This window comes from Hirsutella rhossiliensis, assembly GCF_020360975.1.
Source record: "Hirsutella rhossiliensis strain HR02 chromosome Unknown scaffold00017, whole genome shotgun sequence".
NCBI lineage: Eukaryota > Fungi > Ascomycota > Sordariomycetes > Hypocreales > Ophiocordycipitaceae > Hirsutella > Hirsutella rhossiliensis.
This window is the reverse complement of record NW_025408683.1, coordinates 719,619-743,276: the sequence shown is the minus strand read 5'-3', so window position 1 is coordinate 743,276 and position 23,658 is coordinate 719,619. Positions and strand designations below refer to the sequence as shown.

At 60.8% G+C, this 23,658-nt stretch overlaps 8 protein-coding genes across 8 annotated transcripts; 6 read left to right on the top strand and 2 right to left on the bottom strand.

Annotated features, from left to right (window-relative positions):
• Window positions 1-208: 208 nt before the first annotated feature.
• Window positions 209-1,745, top strand: HRG_10800 (glycosyl hydrolase family protein; the record flags this gene model as incomplete). Its single annotated transcript, XM_044869270.1, has 4 exons — window positions 209-302; window positions 352-831; window positions 884-1,128; window positions 1,182-1,745. 4 exons carry the CDS (start codon window positions 209-211, stop codon window positions 1,743-1,745), a joined length of 1,383 nt encoding a protein of 460 aa, XP_044715619.1.
• Window positions 1,746-3,639: 1,894 nt separating this feature from the next.
• Window positions 3,640-4,689, top strand: HRG_10799 (uncharacterized protein; the record flags this gene model as incomplete). The annotated part of the gene is made up of 1 exon (XM_044869269.1): window positions 3,640-4,689. The coding sequence occupies one exon, from the start codon at window positions 3,640-3,642 to the stop codon at window positions 4,687-4,689; it is 1,050 nt and encodes a 349-aa protein (XP_044715618.1).
• A 238-nt stretch (window positions 4,690-4,927) lies between these two features.
• Window positions 4,928-6,660, bottom strand: HRG_10798 (FAD binding domain-containing protein; the record flags this gene model as incomplete). Its single annotated transcript, XM_044869268.1, has 4 exons — window positions 4,928-5,232; window positions 5,302-5,522; window positions 5,569-6,509; window positions 6,574-6,660. 4 exons carry the CDS (start codon window positions 6,658-6,660, stop codon window positions 4,928-4,930), a joined length of 1,554 nt encoding a protein of 517 aa, XP_044715617.1.
• A 2,852-nt stretch (window positions 6,661-9,512) lies between these two features.
• On the top strand, window positions 9,513-9,943 carry HRG_10797 (uncharacterized protein; the record flags this gene model as incomplete). Its single annotated transcript, XM_044869267.1, has 3 exons — window positions 9,513-9,663; window positions 9,718-9,812; window positions 9,863-9,943. 3 exons carry the CDS (start codon window positions 9,513-9,515, stop codon window positions 9,941-9,943), a joined length of 327 nt encoding a protein of 108 aa, XP_044715616.1.
• An 898-nt stretch (window positions 9,944-10,841) lies between these two features.
• HRG_10796 (uncharacterized protein) lies at window positions 10,842-11,342 on the top strand (the record flags this gene model as incomplete). The annotated part of the gene is made up of 1 exon (XM_044869266.1): window positions 10,842-11,342. The coding sequence occupies one exon, from the start codon at window positions 10,842-10,844 to the stop codon at window positions 11,340-11,342; it is 501 nt and encodes a 166-aa protein (XP_044715615.1).
• Window positions 11,343-11,950: 608 nt separating this feature from the next.
• On the bottom strand, window positions 11,951-13,201 carry HRG_10795 (actin domain-containing protein; the record flags this gene model as incomplete). The annotated part of the gene is made up of 3 exons (XM_044869265.1): window positions 11,951-12,328; window positions 12,384-12,839; window positions 12,893-13,201. 3 exons carry the CDS (start codon window positions 13,199-13,201, stop codon window positions 11,951-11,953), a joined length of 1,143 nt encoding a protein of 380 aa, XP_044715614.1.
• Window positions 13,202-13,999: 798 nt separating this feature from the next.
• Window positions 14,000-16,263, top strand: HRG_10794 (ankyrin repeats (3 copies) domain-containing protein; the record flags this gene model as incomplete). The annotated part of the gene is made up of 3 exons (XM_044869264.1): window positions 14,000-14,056; window positions 14,165-14,360; window positions 14,426-16,263. The coding sequence occupies 3 exons, from the start codon at window positions 14,000-14,002 to the stop codon at window positions 16,261-16,263; spliced, it is 2,091 nt and encodes a 696-aa protein (XP_044715613.1).
• Window positions 16,264-21,081: 4,818 nt separating this feature from the next.
• Window positions 21,082-22,017, top strand: HRG_10793 (uncharacterized protein; the record flags this gene model as incomplete). Its single annotated transcript, XM_044869263.1, has 1 exon — window positions 21,082-22,017. The coding sequence occupies one exon, from the start codon at window positions 21,082-21,084 to the stop codon at window positions 22,015-22,017; it is 936 nt and encodes a 311-aa protein (XP_044715612.1).
• Window positions 22,018-23,658: the final 1,641 nt, after the last annotated feature.

Sequence of the window (23,658 nt, the reverse complement as noted above, 5' to 3'; positions counted from 1 at the left end):
GTCCCCCTTGTCCCGCGACCGACGACGACGACGATCCATCGCAGCAGGCAAACTTCCATCCACCGCTCCTATAGCCAGCCTTGTCTGCGCTCTCTGTCGCTATATACCCTCGTCCTCGCCGTCGCTCGCTTCATTGTATTCGCCCTTTCGCCGTACTGCGCGCGCGCGCGCTCGCCTCTTCGCCCATTCCCAGCCTCCGCCTTTAATCATGAAGTCCTCATTGCCAGGCGTCGCCACCTTGCTGGCGGTCGCGAGCTTTGTCCACGCCCAGGGCTCATCTTCCTTCTCCATTGCCTCTGACGGTGCGTACACTCCCACGGAGAGGCCACCGTTGTTGCTGACTCTTCGCAGCCGCAATCAAGCAGACGGCCAGCACCCTCGCCTGGGACATGCTGCAGTACTACAAGGGAAACCAAACGGGCCAGACGCCCGGCATTCTTCCCGGTCCTCCTCCCGCCGGCGACTACTACTGGTGGGAGGGCGGTGCCATGTGGGGGACCCTCATCGACTACTGGGCCTGGACGGGCGACTCGACCTACAACGACGAGGTCATGGAGGCCATGCAGTTCCAGGTCGGTGAGCACAGAGACTACATGCCCCGCAACGTCACCGCCTCGCTCGGCAACGACGACCAGGGCTTCTGGGGCATGTCGGCCATGCTCGCTGCTGAGAACAAGTTCCCCAACCCACCCTCGGACAAGCCCCAATGGCTGGCCCTCGCCCAGGCCGTCTTCAACACCCAGGCCAGCCCCGACCGCCACGACGACACGTGCGGCGGCGGCCTGCGCTGGCAGATTCCCTTTTCCAACAACGGCTACAACTACAAGAACAGTGCGTGACCCCGGACTTGATGCTGACGTATGTCGTGGCTGACCCACATCAGGCATCGCCAACGGCTGCTTCTTCAACCTCGGCGCCCGCCTGGCCCGCTACACCGGCAACGCCACCTACTCGGACTGGGCCATCAAGACGTGGGACTGGATGGAAAAGATTGGCTTCATCGACGCCGACACGTATGCCATTTACGACGGCGCCAACATCAACACCCAGTGCAAGGAAATCAACAAGGCCCAGTTCTCGTACAACAACGGTGTCTTTGCCCAGGGCGCGGCCTTTATGTACAATCACGTATGTCTTGCCCTCGACCATGGCGCCTCGATTACTGACACTTGTCGTTGCAGACCAACGGAGCACAAATGTGGAGGGATAGAACCGAGAAGCTCGTCTCGCGCGGCCTCCAGACCTTCTTCCCCAACGGCATCGCCGTCGAGCCGTCGTGCGAAAACATCAACACGTGCACGACGGACATGATTACGTTCAAGGGCTTTGTGCACCGGTGGTACTCGGTCATCACGCAGCTCGCGCCATTTACGGCCGAGATGATCAACCCGGTGCTCAAGAAGTCGGCCGAGGCGGCCATCAAACAGTGCACCGGCGGCGCCCTCGGGCGGCAGTGCGGGTTCAAGTGGGCGTCGGGCACGTACGACGGCAAGACGGGAGCGGGCCAGGAAATGGGAGTGCTGTCGGCCGTGGCGTCGCAGCTCATCGGGAAGGCCAAGGGGCCCGTCACGCAGACGTCGGGCGGCACGTCGAAGGGCGACCCAGACGCGGGCAGCAGCGGCGACGACTTCCAGAAGCACGGCAAGGTGATTACGGCGGGCGACAAGGCGGGCGCCAGCATCGCCACCCTGGTGGTGCTGGGGGCGGCGTGCGGCATGTTTGGCTGGATGAGCCTGGGCGCCTAGGGGGTGACGGCGACGATGACGAGGCAAGGGAGCCACGGCTGGTCATGCTACGTGCGATACGAAAGCGGGAGACGGGCATGGATGCATTTGGGCGTTGCAACGGGCGTTGCACCGGGCGTTGGGGACGGGGCAAATGCTGTTTTCTTTTTGATTTACAAAGTCGGTGGAATCTCCATGGCTCGAATTTCACCGCGCGGGGGGTGTGCGTGGGCTCGAGGAGCGTGGGCTCGAGGTGCGTGGGCTCGAGGTGCGTCGGACAGTTGCCGTTGCATCTTCGTTTGTCTTTCTTGTCATACAGAGGAGCTTGCGTCAGCCTCGGCGACTAGGGAAACGGGGAATAAGCTATTTAATAAAAGGCCGGCCGAGCAGGACGGTGCTGTAATGGCCGGTTAAGCATGACATGCCCCCCCTTCGCCCCCCCCCCCGGAAAAGTCCCCGGCGGACTGTTTCTTGTCCCAGCTGCGTTTCATCTCCACCCTCGGCGCTCCGCTTTCACGGCCAAGCTTTGCCGGTGGAGTGTGGAGAAGCGTCCAGCCGGCAAGTCTGGATGGACAGCGGGCATGACGCTCTAGAAGGCGGTTCACGCACCGGCTCGAGCCATGTGTGTAGGTAGTTCGATCAAGCCACGCCGTGCGCAGGGCCGCAATTGCATGTCCAGAGTGCCGTAAAGACCGGACGTTACCCCGGAGCTCGGCCCGGAGCCCCGGCCCGCCCTGGCGCTGGGTGTCGGATAGAGTTAATTCTAAACCCAGCTCTGGTATGCCCGGGCCCCTCGGGCCTTTCCGCAGAGGACTTGCATATAGCAGCGAGCTGTGCCGAGCCCCTTGAACCTTTCCGAGCCTCGGCGCCTTCCGAAACCTCGGACGTCGAGCTGACGCAAGCTAACGTGTAATTGACCGGCGGCATTTTCACGGGCCTGGCGCTCCATCCATGCCCGAATCTGGACGAGACTTGCATGTCGAGAAATGTAGATGATTGAGTTGCTTTTTATCTCTCGTCGACTTGTTACCCCAAGCACTGGGAGCTGGCCGTAAACGTGAAAGAGCACACGCAGCTGTAGACGCCGTGGAGCAAGACGCTGTTCCCAGAGGGCGGCAGCGTCGACGGCTTCGGCGCCACAGCCCTCTCTCTACATGTCCACCCTCTCTGCAATGTGCTAGCGCAAAGGCCCGCCTCCGCAGGCTGACGGAGGGCGTCTGGAGAAGCTCTATGTCTATGTGGTGGGCTGCGAAACGCCCTGTCCGCCCGTCGAGACGGGTGTTGAAGCGCGTGTTGATTTGAAAACCCTTGGGAGCCCGGCCGTTCACTGGCGAGACGGGTAGAGAATCTGGGGCTCTGGCTCGGAATTGGCACTGCGGCCAACGTGGCCGGCTGCCATGTTGAATGACAGGTGGACGCACCCTTTGCGCGACGATGCAATGCCGAGGCCGTCACACCACCATGACCTCGAGCCGTGGGCGGGTGGGAGCGCGGCTTGGTATCCTGGTCGCTGTCCCCGTTCGCCAAAGTTCAAACGCATGTGTGTTCTGCCCTGGCGGATTCCTCCGATGCAGAACCCGTTGCTGGCCCGTTGATGGACCGGCAGATATGCTGATTCGTGCTCAAACGCACCGCCCGCCAGGCCTGCCGTTTCACACCCTGACGATCTGCGTCTCTTCCGCCTGCTTTTTCCGTATAGCTTTGTAATTGAGCTCTTGTTGGCCGTCGACGTCGAATATCAACTTGGGGCTGTCCGCTGTCGACGAGACCCTTTTGGCTCGTCAGCGTTGAATTTATTGTCATTTTCTGGTGATTTCGTCTCTTGTTTGATTTTCTAGCCGGTGACTATTTCCATTTTTCAATTTACACAGCGCGTCTTGCTTGCTTTCTTTGCGTCTTCTCCACGCCGTCCAGGATGAACAGCGCCACCGCCTATCGCCGGTCGACCATCGCGCCCCCCGTCTTCCGCCGCCCGGACCTCGAGGACGGCACCGGCGCCCGGCGTCGGACCTTCAACCCGGTCGACTGGCCGGCCTTTAAGGAAAACTGCGATCTCGAGCGGGCCTCGAGCGCAGAAGCCGTCCCCTACGACCCCGACTGGGACAACGACGGGCCCGGGTCGGCGGAGCCGGACAACATTGGCTTCGCCGAGGGCCTCAGGAGGATCCTCAGCGTCTACCCGTGCCGCGACGCGCAGTGGGTCGTGGCCGTGCTGTTCATCGTCGGCAGCACATCCTTCACGGCGAGCTCCTTCTTCGCCCTCATGCCCCTCGTGTTTCCCGAGACGGCCTTCCCCGGCGAGATGGAGGTTGCGTTTCCGACCACCATCACCATCGGCGCCGGCATGTTCTTCCTCGGCGGCAACCTGGCGACGATTGCCTCGTTCAACGTCAACCGGGGCCCCGTCTCCGACGACGACGCCCTGGACGGCGAAAAGGGCTACGCGCCGCCGCCGAGGTACAACCCAGCCCTGCTCGGGAGCAAGGAATGGGTCTGGTTCCCGTCGGGCGCCGAGTTCCGCGCCGTCTTCCTGCCCAACCCGGCCTTCCGCGCCGGCCTCGTGTCCATGTCGGGCGGCCTGATCCTCACCACGGCGGCCGTCGGCGGGAACCCCGTGCTGCTGGGCTCGCCCGAGGACCCGGCCTTCCCCGACAGGCTGCGCAACTTTGTCCTCATCCCGCTGACCGTCGGCGGCGCGCTGCTCGCCGCGGGCGGCTTGGCCCTGACCATGCTGGCCCAGGAGCGCTGGTACAAGCCGGCCGTCATGTCCGTCGCCTGGCACGCCTCCTTCTGGAACATGCTCGGCGCCCTGTCGCTGTCCCTGGCGAGCCTGTACAACATCGTGGTCCCCGAGGACATGCTGTCGCCGGCCGTCGTCAACTTTGTCGGCACCTGGCTGTTCTTTCTCGCGGCGTATCTTCAGTGGCACATGGTCATGGTGTTTTATCCTAGACGGGTTAAGTGATGCATATAGAGTTATAGACCATAGACATGGAACAGAGACAGATTTCCGCCCCGTTGCTTAGACGGGCTATTGTAAACCAGCCAGAGTGCTTTTGCCAGGTTAAAGTTAATACTCGAGTCAGTCCTGACGCTGCCCGTCGTCTTTAGAGTACAAATCGAGCCAAACAACCAGTTCCGAGTTGAAACGCTCACTTCTTAGCTGGCACCAACAGTGTCCAATACCCCCCCCCGGCCCTACTTTACACATAACTAAGCCCGCCCCGAGCGCACTTGGCCTTGCTAATCTTGAATCCCCCCGGCATCAGGGTCTGGAAAACGCCGTGCGGATCGTATTTCTTGGCAGTCTTGTTCAGAAACGCCACGCTCTCGGCCCCGTAGCCGCAGAGGGGCTCCTGGGAAGGGGCGGCAAAGTTGATGTAGAGAAAGGGAGAGTATGTGCCGTGCTTCTTGGCCACGGCCTCGGAGACGTCGATGAACTTTCGGCGCGCGGCTTCCATCATGTCGTCGAGGCTGGGGTCGGTCCATCGCGATGCCAGCCAGAAGACTAGACGTGGACATCACTTCAGTCAGCTTCGTCATGGTGCTACGCATGACGTCTTGTGCTGGATCTTACCGATTTGGTCTTCCTTGACGTTGGCCAGGCCGAGGCTGTTGCCACCGCGCTTCTTGGCATACGATTGCTGGACCTTGGGCTGGGGGATGAGCTGGATGATCCAGTCCACCTTCTCCTTTTGCGGAAGATCGTTGTACACCTTGTCGGTGGCATCCCAGATCTCACGGAGAGTCTGGTAGTCGTTGGCGATGGTCAGGCTGGCCGTGACTTGACTGTCGAGACTGTCAGGGCACGATGCAGACACGCGAGGCAGGCCAGCATGCTCACCGGAAGCCCTTGGGCACAAACTTGCTGACCTCGTGCACAAAGTCGGCAACCTTGGTGCGACGAGCCGCGTTCGACACTTGGTTGGGCATCTTCAGGAACGGCCGGGCAGCCTTGGCGTTCTCCACGCCGGCCGTGTTGGAGAGGGCCAAGTCGACGAGCTGGCCCTTGTTGCCGCTGAGATAGGCCGTGGCGACCTGCAGCCCCGTGTCGAGATCGTTGTTGTTGTTCCGGACAAAGTCGACGGTGGCGTGGCAGATGCGGTCGAGCATCTCTGCCCGGCTGGCCTGGGGCCCGTTCAGACTGACGCGGACCTCGCCGCCCCAGATGTCGTCGAGGTCAAAGGCGGCAAACTCGACGTGCGTGACGATGCCGAAGTTGGTGTTGCCGCCCTTGAGCGCCTTGAACAGGTCCGGGTGCCTCGTCTGGCTGGCGCGGACCACGTCCCCCGACGCCAGCACCAGCTCGTAGCTGAGGATGTTGTCGACGGCCCAGCCCCTTTTGGCCTGGAACAGCGACTGGCCGCCGCCCAGCGAGGGGCCGCCGACGCCGACGTCCTCGCACACGCCGCCGGGGAAGCCAATGCGGCTGCTGTTGAACCGGTCGTACGCCCGGCCCCAGCTGAGCCCGGCGCCGAGCGTCACCGAGGCGCGGTCGCGGGCGAGGCGCGCCGAGTCCAGGCCGCCGAGGTCGATGGACACGCCGCCGTCGATGCTGTTGGCCCCCGGGTTGGCGTTGTGGCCGCCGGCCTTGACGGCGAACCTGCACTGCTTTTTGGTCACCATCTTGATGATGGCGGACACGTCCCGGGCCGACTTGGGCGTCACGACGCAGCCCGGGTGCAGCACCGCCGTGCCGGACCAGCGCGCCTTGATGAGGTCGTCATAGTCGGGCGACGACGGGCCGTGGTAGATGGGCCGGAGAGCGTGGGAGAGGGCTCTGCACTGGAGACGGAGGGTTATCTCGGCCAAAGCTCCCTCTCGGACCAAGAAGGGGGTCCGGACTTACACAGCTTGCGTCATTCGAGCCTGCTCCATCCCCCTTTGCAGTCCCGGCAGATGCCAAGGCCAAGGCGAGGCCGACAAAGGACTTCATGGTGATTCATCAAAGAAGGATGGCGAGAGACAGACGGAAGGAGCATGGCCAACTAACGGCTCTGGCCTATTTGTACCGTCGGCCCCGGGGAGCAGCAGGAGCTTGTGTTAACTGGCATGACGACTAACAGAGACAGGGCGGCGAGCTTGGGGGCCTCCGCAGGGACCCCTTGCAAGACATGTGCCAATACACCTCACCCCAAATCGGCAGCGTGGATGCGAGCCATGCTCCCCCGTTTACCGGAAAAGGCAGGACGCTGAGAGGTCGCATCAGCCGGCAGCACAGTGAGATCGGGGACACGCGGACCCGGTCAGCTTGCGAGGAGGCTGAGCGAGGCCCTGCAAGGCACCAGTCTCAGACAGGGATGTCGGGGTGAGCACAGTCATGAGACGGAGCCTGGTGACGTGACATTACTGCTCTCGTCAGACGGCTTTGTCCAGCATTTTATGCTAAGACTGCCGATTCGCTTCGGAGACGGGCTTCGCCGCGGCGTGGGCTCGAGTTTGGAGCATGTCTTGAGCCGAGGCTTGGGCCGAGGTATAAATCAGATTGCTGCCCGTATTATGGCTCAAACCGGTCACAAGAATGGTTACCTTTGAACAACTCAAGGGCACAGGAAGAGCCAAGACACGCCTCGCTTGCGTCTCCGTCCGGCCGGGACCGCTGTTGCTCTCCAAGCTTGCACCACACTCCAACGGCCTCCTTGTCCATCAGCTGGGAACGGGGTCTTGCCAATGCATCAAGACCAGATGGACGTTTGATGGAACCGTGTGTTTTTATTTCATTTCTGGCGTCCTCATGTCTGTCTATCCGAGCATCAGATTGGAGCAGTATTCAAGGCGGAGATGGCCTCAGCCGGTGAGCTTGACCAGGTCTTGCAGCCACCCTGTCGTCGACGCTTGGAAACCCAGACCTCGGCCAACTCAGCTCTCCTCGACGCCATTGTGGCCCGCGAGAAAAAAAGTCACGCCGAGAGAGCGAGGGAGGCCCTCCAGCAAGCCGCAAGTTGGTGCTACTGCCCAGACTCCTCCAGAGCTGCGTGACACCGTCGCAGCCAGGCAGGGCCACGCTGCTCCAAGATGCTGCTTTGCGAAATGTTTCTCGAACCGAGGACGCACGAGAATGCCGCTGCCTCGTGGAAATATTCAAGTGGCCGGTCTCACAAGAGGCTGATGAGAGGTCTACACGCAGTTCATCTCTGGCGTGAAGAGCGACCATTTCCATCACGCCCTTGTCCAGCTGATGAAGGTCTTCGTAACATCGTTCGTACGGAATACAGCCCGATACGACGTGTGATGCGGAGTCTCACGGGTAAGAGTATGAGTCGCGTCTCCGAGGCCACGCATGTCGAGTCCGGAGAGACGAGCCCTCCAGCGTGGGTCCGGAATAGACCGGTAACAAGTATTGTGTTCCGCCGAGCTGTTATACTTCATGAGGCTTCTCTGCTCTGATTTTGATGAAAAACTCGTGATCATGTCTCATCGGTCGACGACAGAGAATGAGCCATGAGAAACAGGCCTTCCCAAGTGAATAATCACCAAAGACTCGTTCAGAAGATGCTCTCTATCCCAGCCCGGAGTGTCAATCCCCTCCTCCGGGATCACCGCGTGGGCCGGACGTGACTTCATGGGGATATGTGCATCCGACGGCACCTCAATCAGAACCTCCCCATGCCAAAGTCCCTTCCTTGAGGCGGAGATGCGCCGGATATGCACTCAGGTCGGTACCGCGTCTTCACGCGACATGGCCGGAGAGAGATCCCGAAAGCATTCCACAGGCTGGTCGGGTGCCTAACCAAAGGTTCGACGACGAAGAGGCCTTTGATTTTCCCCCAATGTATATACCAATGCAGGGCGAGAGTCTGGTTACACAGTTTGAGCACTCAAGCACCAGTCTCAGCAGGGATCCTCAAGTGAATGGCTCGCTTGCGTCGTCGGCAAAGGGGGCGCGAGGCCGACGTGAGCCCCCCCGAGACAAGCAGCCCTTGCAGAGTTCAACGAGATGTGCCTGCGTGCATTCCAGCTACTCCCGAGAGGCACGGCCTTTTCCAGGCAAGGGGCCATAGCTGGCTTGGTTCAGTGTTTAACGTCCAGGCCAGAGTGGCTCGAACATGATTCAGAATGGGATGCAAGGATCGTCCTGACACGGCAATGGATGGCGAACTCGTCGTCCACATCTTCCTAGAGCAGCCCGGCATGCAAGCCCAGTCGCACGACATAGTCACTTGCCAGCATTTGACGGCACAAGCACGGCTGCTCCCGTCATCGTCTGGCGGCCACGCCGGTAGGACATGCCGAATGGCCCCCCCCCTCACCGAGACATTCTCCCCATGTCTCACGCCACGCATGACCCGCGAGCGGCATCCGTTCAGCTCTGCAGCGAGCCAGAGGACTGTCCGATTCGGCAACCCTGGCCGACGATCTGGAGAGATGGACCGGCTCTCCAAGTCTTCCCGTGTTTCCAGCAGGGCTTGTTTTCCACCTGGCTTGGGCGGAATCCTCCATCATCCCAGAGTCGTGGGGTTATTGCGACGTGGGATTGAAAACAAGGTCAATCTTTGGCGCGAAAGGTCTTGTAATGGAGACTTTGCTCAGCGTTGATGTCGCCAAACTAGATACAAGGCACCGGGGCTTCTTAAAGAAGTCAAAGGGGAATTCCCCTCTCTTTGTTTCCGCACATGAATTCCATTTCCCGGAGTTGTCTCCCTCGCCGGGCTTCATTCCTGTCACCGAAAACACACACGTCGGTGCATGGATTCATCTCAAGATATATATTCCGTCGCCGCTCCTCGCGTGACGTGCTGCGTCCCATTGTCATCACACATTCCAAGATTGACAAAGGTCGCCGTGGCCATGCAGCTCGTCGCCGTCCTCGCGCTATTGTCCGTCGGCGTCTCGGCGCTGGTCGAGGTGGCCCCCAGGGGCAGCCAAATCAAGATCTGCGGTTCCAAGCTTCCGTTCTGCTGCAGACACGGCCGGAACCGGTCCAGCCAGTGCTCACAACGTACGTCCCGGAGGGTACCAGTCGCTGGCGGGCGTGGCTGACGATTTGCCCCAGTCAGGATCATGCCAGAGGGATACAGGCGTTTCAAGGAGCTCTGTCAGCAGAAATCGCCGACGTGCTGCAAGACGGCGCCGTCCATCGAGGGACCGGTAAGTAGGCTGGCGGGAGCTCCAGCACGAACGCAGACTGATTCGCATAGCTCTATGCAATTGTGGGCGGCATCTTGGGCACCAACTTTGGAGGCAGCGACTGCTCGCTGGTTTCACCAGATGAAGACTAGGTAGGACCCTGGGTGGTTCGAGTTGCCGAGGGACGGCGTTTCGATTGCTCAAGCGAGACGGCGTGGTAGAATAGGGCGATCCGGTCAACGACAAGGACTCCTTGTGACCTTGTGAATGGCGACAGGATCATGGCCATTTACATCATGTTTGAGGGGCTGAGATGCGAGTTATGATGCACACACCTGTTTCAACGCCATTGAGGGACCCCGTCCCCTACCTACCGTCTGGCGAGAGAGTTGTGTTCGAGAAAGAGGGATAGACGTTGTTCGAGAAAGAAGGACAAACGGTATTCGAGAAAGAAGGATAGACGAAACTATGCCATGTTGAATTTCGCAAGGATGAATTATAATCCGTATTACCTCGCTCGGACTTATCTGTACGTACCTGGCACGTGCACTGTGGGTCTCTGTCCATATTAAACACCAGCCGCCCCCGCGTCCAACAGGCCTCAGCTGACCTGGCGAGCAAAGGCTGTAACTGTAACTACAGTACGGAGTACGTACTCCGTACTTTGCAACTTACTACCTTACTGTAGGTATTAGGTACTGCCTGTTTGTGCTTCGTCCTTTTGCCTCGCTCAGGATTCTTGTACGTAATGGCAGGCGCCACGCCCGCATCGCCTGGTCTGGTGACTGCCCAAGCCTTTCCAGCCGGCGGGAGTTAAAAGGACAAAAGGGCCCGGTTGGAGCGGTGGACAGACAGTTCAGACAGACAGTCAGTCAGACAGACAGTCAAGTCAGTCAGTCAGTCAGTCAGTCAGTCAGTCAGTCAGTCAGTCAGTCAGTCAGTCAGTCAGTCAGTCAGTCAGACAGTCAGTCAGACAGTTAGTCCATCCATCCATCCATCGGCCCTTGCATCACAACTCCAGCGCCGCTGCATCATCATCCCCCCAAAACAATGCGCGGCGCCCTCTCCTTGTTCGCCCCCAGAGCCGCCGCTTCCTCCTCCTCCTCCTCCTCCTCCTCCTCCTCTCCAACCCCCTCCCCCCCCGTCCGCTACGGCCGCGGCGGCGCCGGCAACATCACCACCGTCCCTCCCCCCCAGCGCCCCTCAACCGCCCGCACAGCCACGCCGCCCAACCCCTCGCGGCCCTTCTTTACCGGCGTCGGCGGCGCAGGCAACGTCCGCCCCGCCGCCTCCGCCGCCGCCTCCGCCCCGGCCCCCCCCGTCCTTCTGCCCCCGCCCGCCCTCAGCGGCTTCTGCGGCCGCGGCGGCGCCGGCAACGCCTATTCCCGCGACAGCCTGCTCGCTTCCGCTTCCCCCGCCTCTTCGTCTGCCTCGTCTGTCCGCAGCGACGCCGCCTCGGCCAGCAGCGCCCGCAGCTTCCTCGGCTCCACTTCCAGGCTGTTGCCCGTGCGGCTCGGGGGCCGCAAGACGTCGTTGGAATGCATGACATGAGCGGGAGCAATTCACCCGAGATTTGAGCCGGCTTAATTTCGATTTCGCTCCCTTTCTTTTGAAGCGAAAAGGGTCTGAGGCGTTTGACCCATTCTCTACATAGTTATCCATTTCTCATAAACGGTTGGGAAGCAGCCTCGGACAGGGTCTTGAAACTATGAAAAGAAAAAACACGGCTCGATTTTCTTCTATTCTATCCGTAGTTCATCATAATATACCCACTCCGATATGCATCCACCCCGTCTGACGACGTCAGCTACAACCCATTCATCCATCAATGCCCCATGCACCACCGCAACGCCTGCAGTCCTGTGCATATCGACATTGTAACCGCATTTCAACCCAGCAATTCATCTTTGGCTTCGTCGACATGGTCCGATTCGAGAGCACGCAACCATGTCGCCGGCAAAACGCACACAGGGGTATCATTACGCTCGCTCTTTCTTTCTCTATCGCGCAAATCGTCCCATGACCCCGACCTCTCCATTGCCCGTGTCTCGACTCCGGCGACGTGCCTGAAACTGAAAGCCAGCAGCTGCCCTTGTCAACCCCTCCCGTCGTCATCGTCCGCCGGCCGGCGCGGCAGCAGGCACCTTTGCCTGCGCTCATCACGTAAACTTGGTGTGGATAATGTCGGGGTTCTCGTGCCAGTCGTCAACGCTCACCCACATCTTGCGAAACGTGCTCAGGCCCGCGAGGATGCTTCCACCAATCCACGTCGAGTACTTGCGCTCTGGCGGCGCAAAGATCTTGATCCTCATGTCCTTGACTGCCAGTTTCTGCAGCTCCGTCAACAGCCGGTCGCCAAAGCCCTTGGTCAGCGTGCTGCCGCCCGACAGCACAATGTTGCTGTACAGCGACTTGCGCAGGTCCAGATCCGTCCGATTGATGGCGTCGACGACGATTTGGTGCACGCCGGGGTACTCGAGCCCCATAATCTCGGGGTCGAAGAGGATTTCGGGGGCCCTGAACCGCTCGGGGCCAATCTGCACGCGGCGTGTTAGCGTCTGCCAGAACACGTAACCGGCAACAACATCTGACCTTGAGCTTATGCCCATCCGGCAGCGTATACTCTGCAAACTTGCTCTCGTTGGGCTTGACGCCGATCCAGTCCCTCTCCTCTTTCCTGGGGTCGTGTGCCACGTACGAGACGCTCTCCTTGATCAGCCGCACCACCTCCTTCTCGGCGCTCGTGTGGAAGATGTAGCCGCTCTTGCGAAGCAGCATCTGCAGATACTCGGTCACGTCGCGCCCGGCAACGTCGATGCGGCGGATGCTGCTCGGCATGGCAAAGCCTTCGTACACGGGAACCGCATGCGACACGCCGTCGCCCGAGTCCAGGACAATGCCCGTTGTCCGTCCGCTGGCGTACAAGGATAGCACCGCTTGGATGGACGTGTGCAGGGCGGGCACGTTGAAGGTCTCAAAGAGGATTTGGGCCGCCGTGTCACGGTTGCTGCGGGGGTTTAGGGGGGGCTCGGTCAAGAGGACGGGGTGCTGCGCGGTCGACGTCAGCTCGAGTTCTGCGGAACATGGGCTTCTGTGCAAACCTCTTCGCTGAGAGTCTTGAGACCCTCTCCGTACACGTATTCCCATATCCTCTCCATGTCGTCCCAATCCGTGACAATGCCGTGCTCCAGGGGGTAATGGATCTTCAGCAGCCCCCTCAGCTCCGTGGCCGCCTTTTGCCCGATAAAGACATCCCCCTCGAGGGCACCGGCCAGTACTCTGAGATGCTTTGGGCGGCCGACCCACGAGGGGAAGAAGCACTTTGGGAGGTCGTCGCCTGCGAAGCCGGCACGGATGGTGCCGGAGCCATTGTCGAGCACAATGGGTGCGTTGTGCAGCGATTCCGTCATGACTGAGAGCTGCTCGCGCGAGAGGTAGGCTCACCAAGCTTCCGAGCCCACCGTCAACGCCTATCGCTCTGACTTTGTGTCGGCCGCTGCTCTGCGTCTCGAATACGCCGTCGCCGCCTCTTGTGGGTTGCTGTCGGGGGGAGGGGAGGGAGCTCAGCGCAGGGACAAGATCGGGTGTTGGGGGGGAGGATGCGGCAAGCTACTATGCTGCAAGAAAGCTCTCGGTAGTCTCCAAGGGGTCGTCAAGGGGTGAATATCGGCGACGTCTTGGGGCCAGAATGCTGTGTGGAGAGCTTGTGTGTCTGCATCCAAGGAGTCGCGATAATGTGACGCGCTGGCTTACTCTAGGAACGTACCGACCTGTCCAGGCCGAAAGGTACCTGAAGGGGGGTACCTGCCTAGATACCTACCTACCGGAACTTGGGGCGTGGATATCACGTGCGCCCAGCCAAGGGCGGGACGCGGGGCCTGAGGCAGCAAAAACACTTTAAGTCGCGTCTCCCTCCGCCCAGACCGCGTCGCTTACGTGCCACCTGCTTCCCTGCGGCTTTGCCAACCCTGCAACGACGCTCGCAAATCCCCTCCCGATCGCTCGCACCGGATACCTCTCTCTGCCTGGCCAGACGACACGATTTCCTTCCTTCATCATCCGACGCCGACTTCTTCTCGTTCTAGCACATCTCGGACAGCTCGTGGACCACCAGCTCGCGGCGCGACGCCAATATCCAGTCTCATCTCGCCTGTGTTTCAAGGCTTTTCATGGCACTATTGACCGCTGCCATCCTCTGAGCCGCCAGCATGGTCAAAGGCGCCGCCGCAACAGGCCCGGGTGTCTACAGTGCAACGTACAGTGGGGTAAGCAAGACGCCCATGCCGGCATGCCTCTGCAAACGTGCCCTACCGAAGCATCCTCTGCCCAAATATCACACACTTGCCACCTTCAATCACGCTGACATGACCCAGATACCAGTGTACGAGTTCCAATTCGGAGACGATTCAAAGGAGCATGTCATGCGGAGGCGGCATGACGATTGGATCAATGCCACACACATCCTCAAGGCCGCTGGCTTCGACAAGCCCGCCCGCACACGCATTCTCGAACGAGACGTGCAAAAGGACGTACACGAGAAGATCCAGGGCGGCTACGGCAAATACCAAGGTTCGCTCCCACCCGCATCTCTCCGTCGAGACTTTGCGCATTGATGCCGACGCCCGCTTCAACAGGTACATGGATTCCCCTCGAGGCCGGCGAGGCCCTGGCACAGCGCCACAGCGCCTACGATCGCCTACGCCCCATCTTCGAGTATGTCCCCGGCGACGAGAGCCCGCCCCCCGCGCCCAGGCACGCGACCAAGCCAAAGGCCTTCAAGGCCCGCGCGCCCGCCGCTCCCAAGTGGACGGCCCCCAAACCTCTGCCGCCCGCTGCTGCCATGATGCAGCCTGCCGCGCTTACGCCGTCGGGCTCCGTCATGATGCACGACGACTACGACAATGGCGACACCATGATGGGCGACGAAGACACACCCGACAATCTCACCGTCGCCTCGGCCTCGTACATGGCCGACGATGACCGCTACGATATGGCGCACATGTCGACGGGCCATCGGAAACGCAAGCGCGAGGAGCAGATGCAGGATCTGACGGAGCAGCAGCACGCCGTCTACGGCGACGAGCTGCTCGACTATTTTCTCCTCTCTAGAAACGAGCAGCCAGCAGTCAAGCCAGATCCGCCGCCCAACTTCCAACCCAACTGGCTCATCGATGCCGAGAACCACACGGCTCTGCACTGGGCGTCGGCAATGGGCGACGTCGACGTCATCAAGCAGCTTAAGCGGTTCAACGCCGCCGTCGCCGTCAAGAACATACGCGGCGAGACTCCCTTTATGCGATCTGTCAACTTCACAAACTGCTACGAGAAGCAGTCCTTCCCCGCCGTCATGAAGGAGCTCTTTGAGACGGTCGACGCCAGGGACAACGCGGGCTGCACCGTCATCCATCACGCCGCCGTCATGAAGAACGGCCGCGTGTTCAGCCCCTCGTGCTCGCGCTACTACCTCGACAACATCCTCAACCGGCTGCAGGAAACGCTGGACCCCAGCGCCTTCCAGCAGCTGCTGGACGTGCAGGACAACGACGGCAACACGGCGCTGCACATGGCGGCGCGGCGCAACGCGCGGAAATGCATCCGCGCGTTGCTCGGCCGCAACGCCTCGTCAGACGTAGCCAACCACGAGGGCGTCCGGGCCGAGGACCTCATCATGGACCTCAACGCGGCCAAGAAGCAGCGCGGACCCCAGCGCTCGTCGTCGCCGTTTGCGCCCGACTCGCAGCGGCACGCCTCGTTCCGGGACGCCTTTGCGGCGGACAAGGCGCGCAAGCCGCCGCCGCCGGCGACCATGGCGTTTCAGTCGGCGGCGGCGACAACGGTGCAGACGCGCATCTCGCCGCTCATTGCCGAGAAGTTCCAGGACCTGGCCAAGAGCTACGACGACGAGTGGCACGAGAAGCACGTGGCCGAGACGGAGGCGCGGCGCATCCTCGGCAACACGCAGGCGGAGCTGGCGGCGGCGCGACAGCAGATTGCCGAGCTGGAGGCGCGCACCGAGCCCGACGACGTGGCGGCCCGGATCCTCGGCGAGGCAAACCTGGCCAAGCACCAGGTGCTGTCGCTCATCTCGCACCAGAACCGGCTGCACATCCAGCAGGCCGTCGACGGCGAGCTCAGCCGCGGCGCAAACGGCGACTCGTCGTCCTCGGGCGGCGCGGACGAACCGTTTGAGGGGCGCCTAGGCCTGGCGCGCCAGCTGCGCCAGATGCTGGCCGAGCAGCGCCAGGCAGAGGTCGACTACGTCGACGCCCTCAGCATGGTGGGAGTCGGCGACAAGATTGAAAAGTACCGCAGGCTACTCAAGCGCTGCCTCGACCCCAAGGACGGCGAGAGCCTCGACACAAACCTCGACAGTCTCATCGAGATGATGGAGGAGGAGCGCGATATGCACGACATGGACGGGCCGACACCATCGGGGCCGCCCGAGCCCATGGACTTGGCTCTGCGGGTATAGCGGCATCCACCACCACCCTCATTTCTTCAACTCTTTCTCTCCGACCCCTTTTTTTTACTGGATACCTGTCCCTCGCAAATCTTTATCCTCTCACTACCCCCTCCCCCCCTTTGTACCCATGTAGCTTCCCCGGCTTCAGCCCGGTTATTTATCTCCTCCCTTTTCACCGTCCGTTTGGGATTTTTGTCTATTCCGAGAGGAGTTATCCGCGTTACGCGTTGAGGCAGATATAGCAGAGACAGGAGTATGCGTGTGTGTGTGGGTGGTGGCCCCGCAGGGGGGGGGGGGCGGGCGGATACAAAAATGACACGAGCGGTGTGGGTAGATGGATCATGATTTCTTGACGTTTTTATGTTTCGTCTAACAAAGGTGTACGGCGAAATATACATGACGGGAGGCGCCAACCTGTGGGCGGCCACGAGCAGCTTTCCTTCACCCAATATCTGGCGCAGTGAGAAAGCAGGGAGAGACGGGGTGTGCGTATGAGTGTTTGCGGCTGGCTGACTGGCTGGCTGGGCTTCATTTGTATTATCTCGGTCTCTCTCTCGTCTTGACCCGGCTCCTCCACTCCCGGGCCCGGTTGCGCCTCATGGGTCTCACTGCACGGCTTACAGCCGCATAGTCACGGGTAAACGGGGCAAAGACGAGGCTTGACTTGGCTTGACTTGGCGTTGACCTTGCGCAGGCGCTGAGCGGCCTCGAAAGCACGCCGCGCCATGTCACTGGGGCGTGGGGGCGTCTCTGGCCCCGGTCCGCAAGTCAAAGAGGGTTTAGCGGAAGGCTCTTGGGCTGGCTGTCACCTGTGCATGGCATCCAAACAAGATCGTTGCATCTTGTTTGGACTGGCTCGCCCAGATGAGGAAAAGAAAAAGGGCCGCGGGGAGTCCCGAGACTGCGCGCGCCTGGTTTGCTCGGCCCATTCCTTTCTCCGGCATTCAGGGGCAGCGTGACAACCCATCCTCTCCCCGGGCCGAGACTTGCTGTGCCGGCAACATGTCGCATAGCACACTTAGAAAAGGTATCCAGGGTCAGCTTGCCTAGCAGCCCTGTCCGGGACGCCACGATTGCCGCTTTCGAACAGCGATCCCGTGTAGCAGGCCTGCAGGACGCGGGCATCAGGTGAGCGGTGAGATGGCAGATCTCGGCCGCCTCTCGCTGGTTGGCCTGGCTGGAGTGGGTATTCAACAGGGGCCAAGCCGTCACGAGGCTCGCCAAGGGGTGCTGAGCGCTCGTGGGCCGACAGACAACCAGGGCCCGACGCGCCCGGATGGTCGGATTACGGCTGCCGGGACGAGGACGAGGTAGCAAAGCTCCACGAGGTAACACCAACGAGTGTCCGAATGCCAACCATGTCTTGGGGGGCCGCGGAGACACGCGGGCGGCGAGCGGTTGAGCCAAAGGCGCCTTCCGTACAGACCATGACGACCTGTAACAAGCTCGGCAGTCCCTCCGGTAAGTTACGGCGGATGTACCTATGTAAGCATCCCGAGAATGGCGATTACTTCGGGCCCGTGACTCGGCCATCCCTTCCCGTCGCAGCACATCTGGCCAACAAGACGGGACCACCGGTGAGCCAAAATAGCAAAAAACCGGGGCTGCTGGTGGGGGGCTCTGGGGTGACGAAGCTAGGTAATTATGGTCGGCAATGCGAGAGCTTCTCTTTATGACTGAGAGAGGGAAGACGGGCGAGCGGGCGGGGCCGATGCGAGGAGCAGGCCGAGCGACCGAACAGCCAGCGGGGACTGCGTACTCTCAGCATCGTGGACATGCTGCAATAACAGAATAGATTGCATGCGGACCGGGTACTTGGACCGACAGGATGAAAAGTAGCCGCCATTTCGATGGCCTCTATGCGAGCACGGGGCGACAGTGGGACCAATCAGGCTGGCGTCGGCCAACCATGTGCAGCGGCCAGAGGCGGAGGGGTGCGAGTAAGGACGTAAGGCTGACGGAAACCCCCATCCAAGTGACGATGGTGATCTCGGATGCACCCTGGCTTGCGCAGCTTTGCATCCCACATGCTCTAGTCTGCTTGGCGCCCGGCCGACGCGACTTTCCACATCGGGACGAGTTTTGGCTTGTTCCGTGTTTCGAAGCCGCGTAACAAGGAAGAGGGATAGGCCGACGTCATGTTGTTGCGCCGTGTTAGCGAGTACTAGAGTAGTATGGACCTAGCATCTCGGCGCAGGTTGCGGTCTGTTCGGCCTTGCTTGGCCTCTTGAGGAAAAGGGGAAGAGGCCGAAATGTGCTCGACGGGGTCGGAAAGGCCGGTTGCGAGTCGTGCGAAGGCAAACGAGATAAAGAAAAAGGGCGCCACTGTCGCATTTTCAGCATGCAGCCAAGCATGAGTGGCGAGTACGGTATGTACAGTAGGGAGTTTGGAGAAGGGAATCAGGCTCGTCGGGCAGCTGTCTGTCACCTTGTCATTGGGGCAACGTAGCGCCTAGGTGGAGAAGAGACATTCTAGAAAGCTGAGGGTGTGTCGGCCCCTTCAGCTGGGCAGGGTTGGTGTGGGCGGCCGTTGTGATTGGCTACCAGCCCTCTGGAGACGACCTTGGCCACGACTGCTTCAACAACTCTTCTGCTGGCGGCGTGGGCGAGGGACGAGCCGCTGCTGTGCAACGGTAGCAGGCGGAAGGCAGGGGTCTTCCGGGCCCGGCAGCGTCGTCGCAACCCGGGTTTTGCTTGTTGCACGAGAGTGAGTGGTGGTGGTGATGAGGGCGGCACGTTGCACCAGTCAGTTGCTGGTGTTTTCCAGCTGAGGCAGGCGATAAGTGGCGGGCAGGACGGCAGACGGTTGAGCAGGAGGAGGAGGAGGAGGAGGAGGAAGCTGGACGATGATGCAGGTGATGATGATGCGGATGGCGTGGTTGACACGGATGCGATGCGATGCGATGATTGATCCACGAGATGATTTGATTGCCGTTGAGAGATCTTCGCGGGTGGCAAGAGATAACAAGACGACTGCATCCCGTGACTGACGCGTCACTCCACGAGCCTGCCTGTTCTGCGCCTGCCTGTTCTGCGCCTGCCTGTTCTGCGCCTGCCTGTTCTGCGCCTGCCTGTTCTGCGCCTACAGTACCTATAAGGTAGGTAGGTATAATTACAGCATGTACCAAAGTATCTTCCATCGTCACCATCGCCATCGCCATCGCCACCACCACCACCCCCATCCCCATCCCCTCATGCTCTCACCGACATGCTCCATCAACAAACGGCCCACCATCATCAGCCTCTGGCCGGCCGTCACTTATTGACCCCGTCCATCGTTGACCTCGACAGGCCCCACATTTCGACCCCGTGGGAGCCAACCAGCAGGGCCCCGGGCGGCTTGGCTGCACGGCTGGACGAGGCCAGCTGAAAGCACGACAATCATGGCCCTAACCAGCGCCTTCGTCCAACCTGCGTGACCAGCGCCACAGCACCAACGCTGGGCCTCTTCTCGCCTCATTCCCACACGCACCCCCCCTAGACTTGGTATGTGACTGTGTGTGAGTGCGGACTGACAGAGTTCAACTCGTGGCGAATTGTCGGCGTCTCGACTGTCCATTGTCGCATCTTGCTCGACTGCATCTGCCGCCCACAAGCACATTTATTACACGCGTGTCGGCAGTCGACCAAGGGGGCTTGTCTCGAGACAAGCGGGCGTGCGACTATTAGTTGCGGGTGGGCTTTGCGCCCTCGCTCAGCTGCAGACTCCTCGCCCGCCGTCCCTCCTAGCGATTGGCGGACCCGGATTTTGCTGGGCCTGGCTCAGGAGTCTCGAGCAAAGGCTCTCAGGCCAAGTCAGGAGGCGCCGGGCTCCTCGCCCTCTGACCTCGCTGTGATGAGCTCCAGGGTCCGAACCGACATTCATCGGTGCGGTCATGGCCATCTTGGTACCGGTCGCAAACTATTGCTGGCACGAGCCGCCCGTTTTTTTCCTTTTCTTGTCTTCCGAGCTGAGAGGCTGCTCCATGCGGATGCTTCATGCTCCACCCCACCGCTTTTTGCCCCAATGCGTCCGATGCGACGCAGCAACCCGCTTCAGTATGTACGTCCCTGGCTGGGCCTTAATATTAACGTGGTCCGGCATGAACCCTCCTGAAAAGGAGGGCGGGAAGGGAGACCGGGGGGGGAGGGGTGTGGCGCTACCAACAAACAGCGCCCCCCCCCCTTCCTTTCGCCCTGCTCCAGCACGAGCAAGCTAAAGGTTCTCCTCAAGGGGAAACTGTGTTGGCAGCTCTAGCTGAGCTTGTGCCGCCCATGGATGGACTGGACGCACGCGGCCCATCACTGGGTTGGCGACAAGTGGGTTCTGCCACGGCCTAGTGAGCTGGGCTTGGATCCTTTGATTCTCGTCATTGCTAATTCTCGTCTCCCATAAGAAGCTTCGGCGCCCCGGACTCCCGCTTTGTTTGATGCTGTCATGTGTATATCTCCGGCTCGTCTCGGTTCGTCTGCACTGGGTTCCGCTTCGCTTGACACACGTCTTGCTCCCATCCGGTCGAAAAACAGCCGCTCCCTAGGTTTCTTCCTTGACTTGCTACACCATCGACTCGAGATCGCGCATAAAGACACCGAACTACCACTGTCCTCGGACAATTTCCAAAAGAAAAGGGCGTCCGCATCCGCGACTTACACAGACGATCGTCGTACGCGACCAGCTCGGGCGCCGGGATTGACTTTCGCAAAACGCGCGCATTTCCACTAGGCTGAACGGTCGGTCGTCGTAGGGCAGACAAAGGACGCCCGTCTGACGACAGAAAGTAGCGCGACTTGTCAGGGACCCCTGCCCCGACGACGCCTGCTTTCCCGAAGCAGACACGGCCGACAGCCATGCCGGCGACCAATATGACGCCCGCCGATGCCAGCTCGACGAGCACCGTCTACTTGAGGACCCAACCGCCCGCCTGGGCAATGCTCCAAGCCGGTCTCTCCGTCTTTGCCGTCTTGATCATCGCTCGTCACTGCGTGCGCTGGCTCTGCCTGCGGTGGTGTGGTTCAGCCGACAACCGGCTTACAGTCCAAGCATTTACCGACGGTCCACGAGACCAGCGCACTCAGCAACAGCGCCCCCGTTGGGAGGTGGTAGATGAGAAGCCGTGGTACGCGCCGAGCCTCACCACCACCATGCCTTCGGACCAGAAGACAGTTGTGCCGGAGGGAGGGCAATTGGGCAGCGGGACCGCCCTGCCAGGTGATAGGAATTGGAAGTGTGGCTCAGACTCACTGCCGAGACCGTTTGTCTCACGGCTGCCCCCAGCACCGCCTTTGACGCCTCCCGAGCTGAGCCCTGCCGTCTTCACAATCGAGGACGCACCGCACAGGCAGGACAGCTTCATCCACCAGCCAAATCCAGACTACATGACGTCGACGTCGTCCTTCTCCGAGACGAGCCCGGAGCCCTCTTCCCGGCCGCGGCGGCGTTCGTACCACCGGACCATCCCGATCGGCACCCCTGCGCCCCGGCAGGCCTCATCGTCCGAAGCCGATGTCGCCGACTTGAATTTCTCGCCGAGCTCATACCCCCCGTCAAGTCCGCTGCTCCCGCCGCCGCCTCCAGGCGCTTACGGGGCGGAGGGCCTCGGGCAGGCACGACGGGGGGTTGACGTCAAGGGAGAGATAATCTCGGTCCTAGACGGCGGCGGCGGCGGCTGGACGCGCCACACCCGTGTCTATGGCGGAGGTGTATGCCTGGCTTGCGCCGCGTCTGGCGGGCAGCACGGAGGCGGCTTCTACGGGGCGACTGTGGCTCCCGAGGAGATGCGATGAGGCTTGGGAGATGATGCATTGGGTTTTGCGCATGCATGGCGAAACGGTCGCCCCTCCTTGTTTTTACTTCCCCTTCGATTTGGAGCTTTCTTGCTTGGCAAGCTAGTGGCCGGAAGCATATCCGTCCATACGACTTTATGATGTATCACGAAAATCAGAGCTCGTTGCGTTGTTGAGGATCTGCCCAATGGGCGCGCCTTTGCTCTTTCTGGATGGACAACTTGTGTTGTCGTCTTGGACACTTTTTATTGGCCTTTTACCCTTGTCTGGCGATGGTGAATGTCCCAGGAAAGGGGGGGAGGGGGTTGGGGGCAAGGCATAATCAAGATTGGAGAGGATAGATGGCCGAAGCCGTGGGTGTGTCTGTGCAAGGCAGATTTCACTGCGCTCCATCGGCGAACATAACAACGTGCCAGTGGCACAACGTTGCTTGAACATCCCCGTCTCTACCTTTTGTACTCGTGACTCGTGGCTTGGAGTGGAAGCTATTCACACGGCCGGCTGATTGCGAGCCCGAGTCTGACTGGCCCTTTCTCTTGAGGGGGCTGCAAGGCAAGGCAGGCCGGGGACAAGGTTCGGCCCTGAAGGCCCATACATCTCGCTGCCCTCTTCCCTGATCGGCAGAGGCGGGGGAGACGCACGAGCGGTCATACATACATACACGAGAGCATCGAACAAGGGAGAAGGGGGCATCGCCAGATGGCAAACAGGGCAGGCGACCTGCGCCCGCATCAGCGGGGCGTGCACGGCACGAGGGGGTCCATCTCTCCCTGCACCTCGTCCCCAGGCCCCTCTCACCCCGCTCGTGGCCGCGGCGGCTGGGGAGAGAAGCGCGAGAGGGGAGGGACGAGTTCGCTCGGCGAGACGGGGAAGCCTGGCACGGAGACTTTTGAATGGGGGGTCACGAGGAGTTCCCAATGCGAGGTGAGTGAATACGTGCGTGTGGGGAGAGAAGGAGGCGCACTCCGGGGTAGAGTTCTGACGTGAGAGCGAGACGGCCGTGGCTCGAGATAAGGGGGCTCCTCTCCCGGCAGCGCGGAAGGGGGCTGGAGGCGCGGTCGGACATATCGCGCCCTGTAGTATTTCCATATTGACTGAAGCTGAGTCGGATGCATGCCTAGGAGGTCTTTGCAGGTGCGGGGATGGCTTTTTGGGGAGGGGGGCCAAGGCGGTGATGCTGAGATAGTTGGACAGAGATGAGCCAGAGAAGGAGGCTGTGCCGACAGGGCCGGCGATGCATGTGCCAAGCCATGCATCATCGCCTGACGATCACTCCCCGGGGGGCCAGCCCTACAGACGCGTCCAGATAGACGAGCTTCATGTCTGACACTTCCCCTCAGCATTTCTTTTCTCTCGTGTTCTCTCTTGGAGAAGAGAGAGGGAGGAGACAGAGGGAGCGGGCATCGTCCCCCGCCGGCGAGTGCCGCGCCCTGCCTAATCCTGCTGACGGCATCTGTCATCGTCTTTGACTCACCCCTCCCTTCTCCGATCATGGCGAGAACGGCGGGCTGCTTCGCCTCCGGGTCTGCTCCGAGGCCACGAATACAACGCTATGCGCCTTGGCGGGCGTGGGCCGCAGGAATTGTCCTGGAGACGACCTCGCTCTTGCAGCTAAATATCCCAATGCCTCGCACGGGGGGG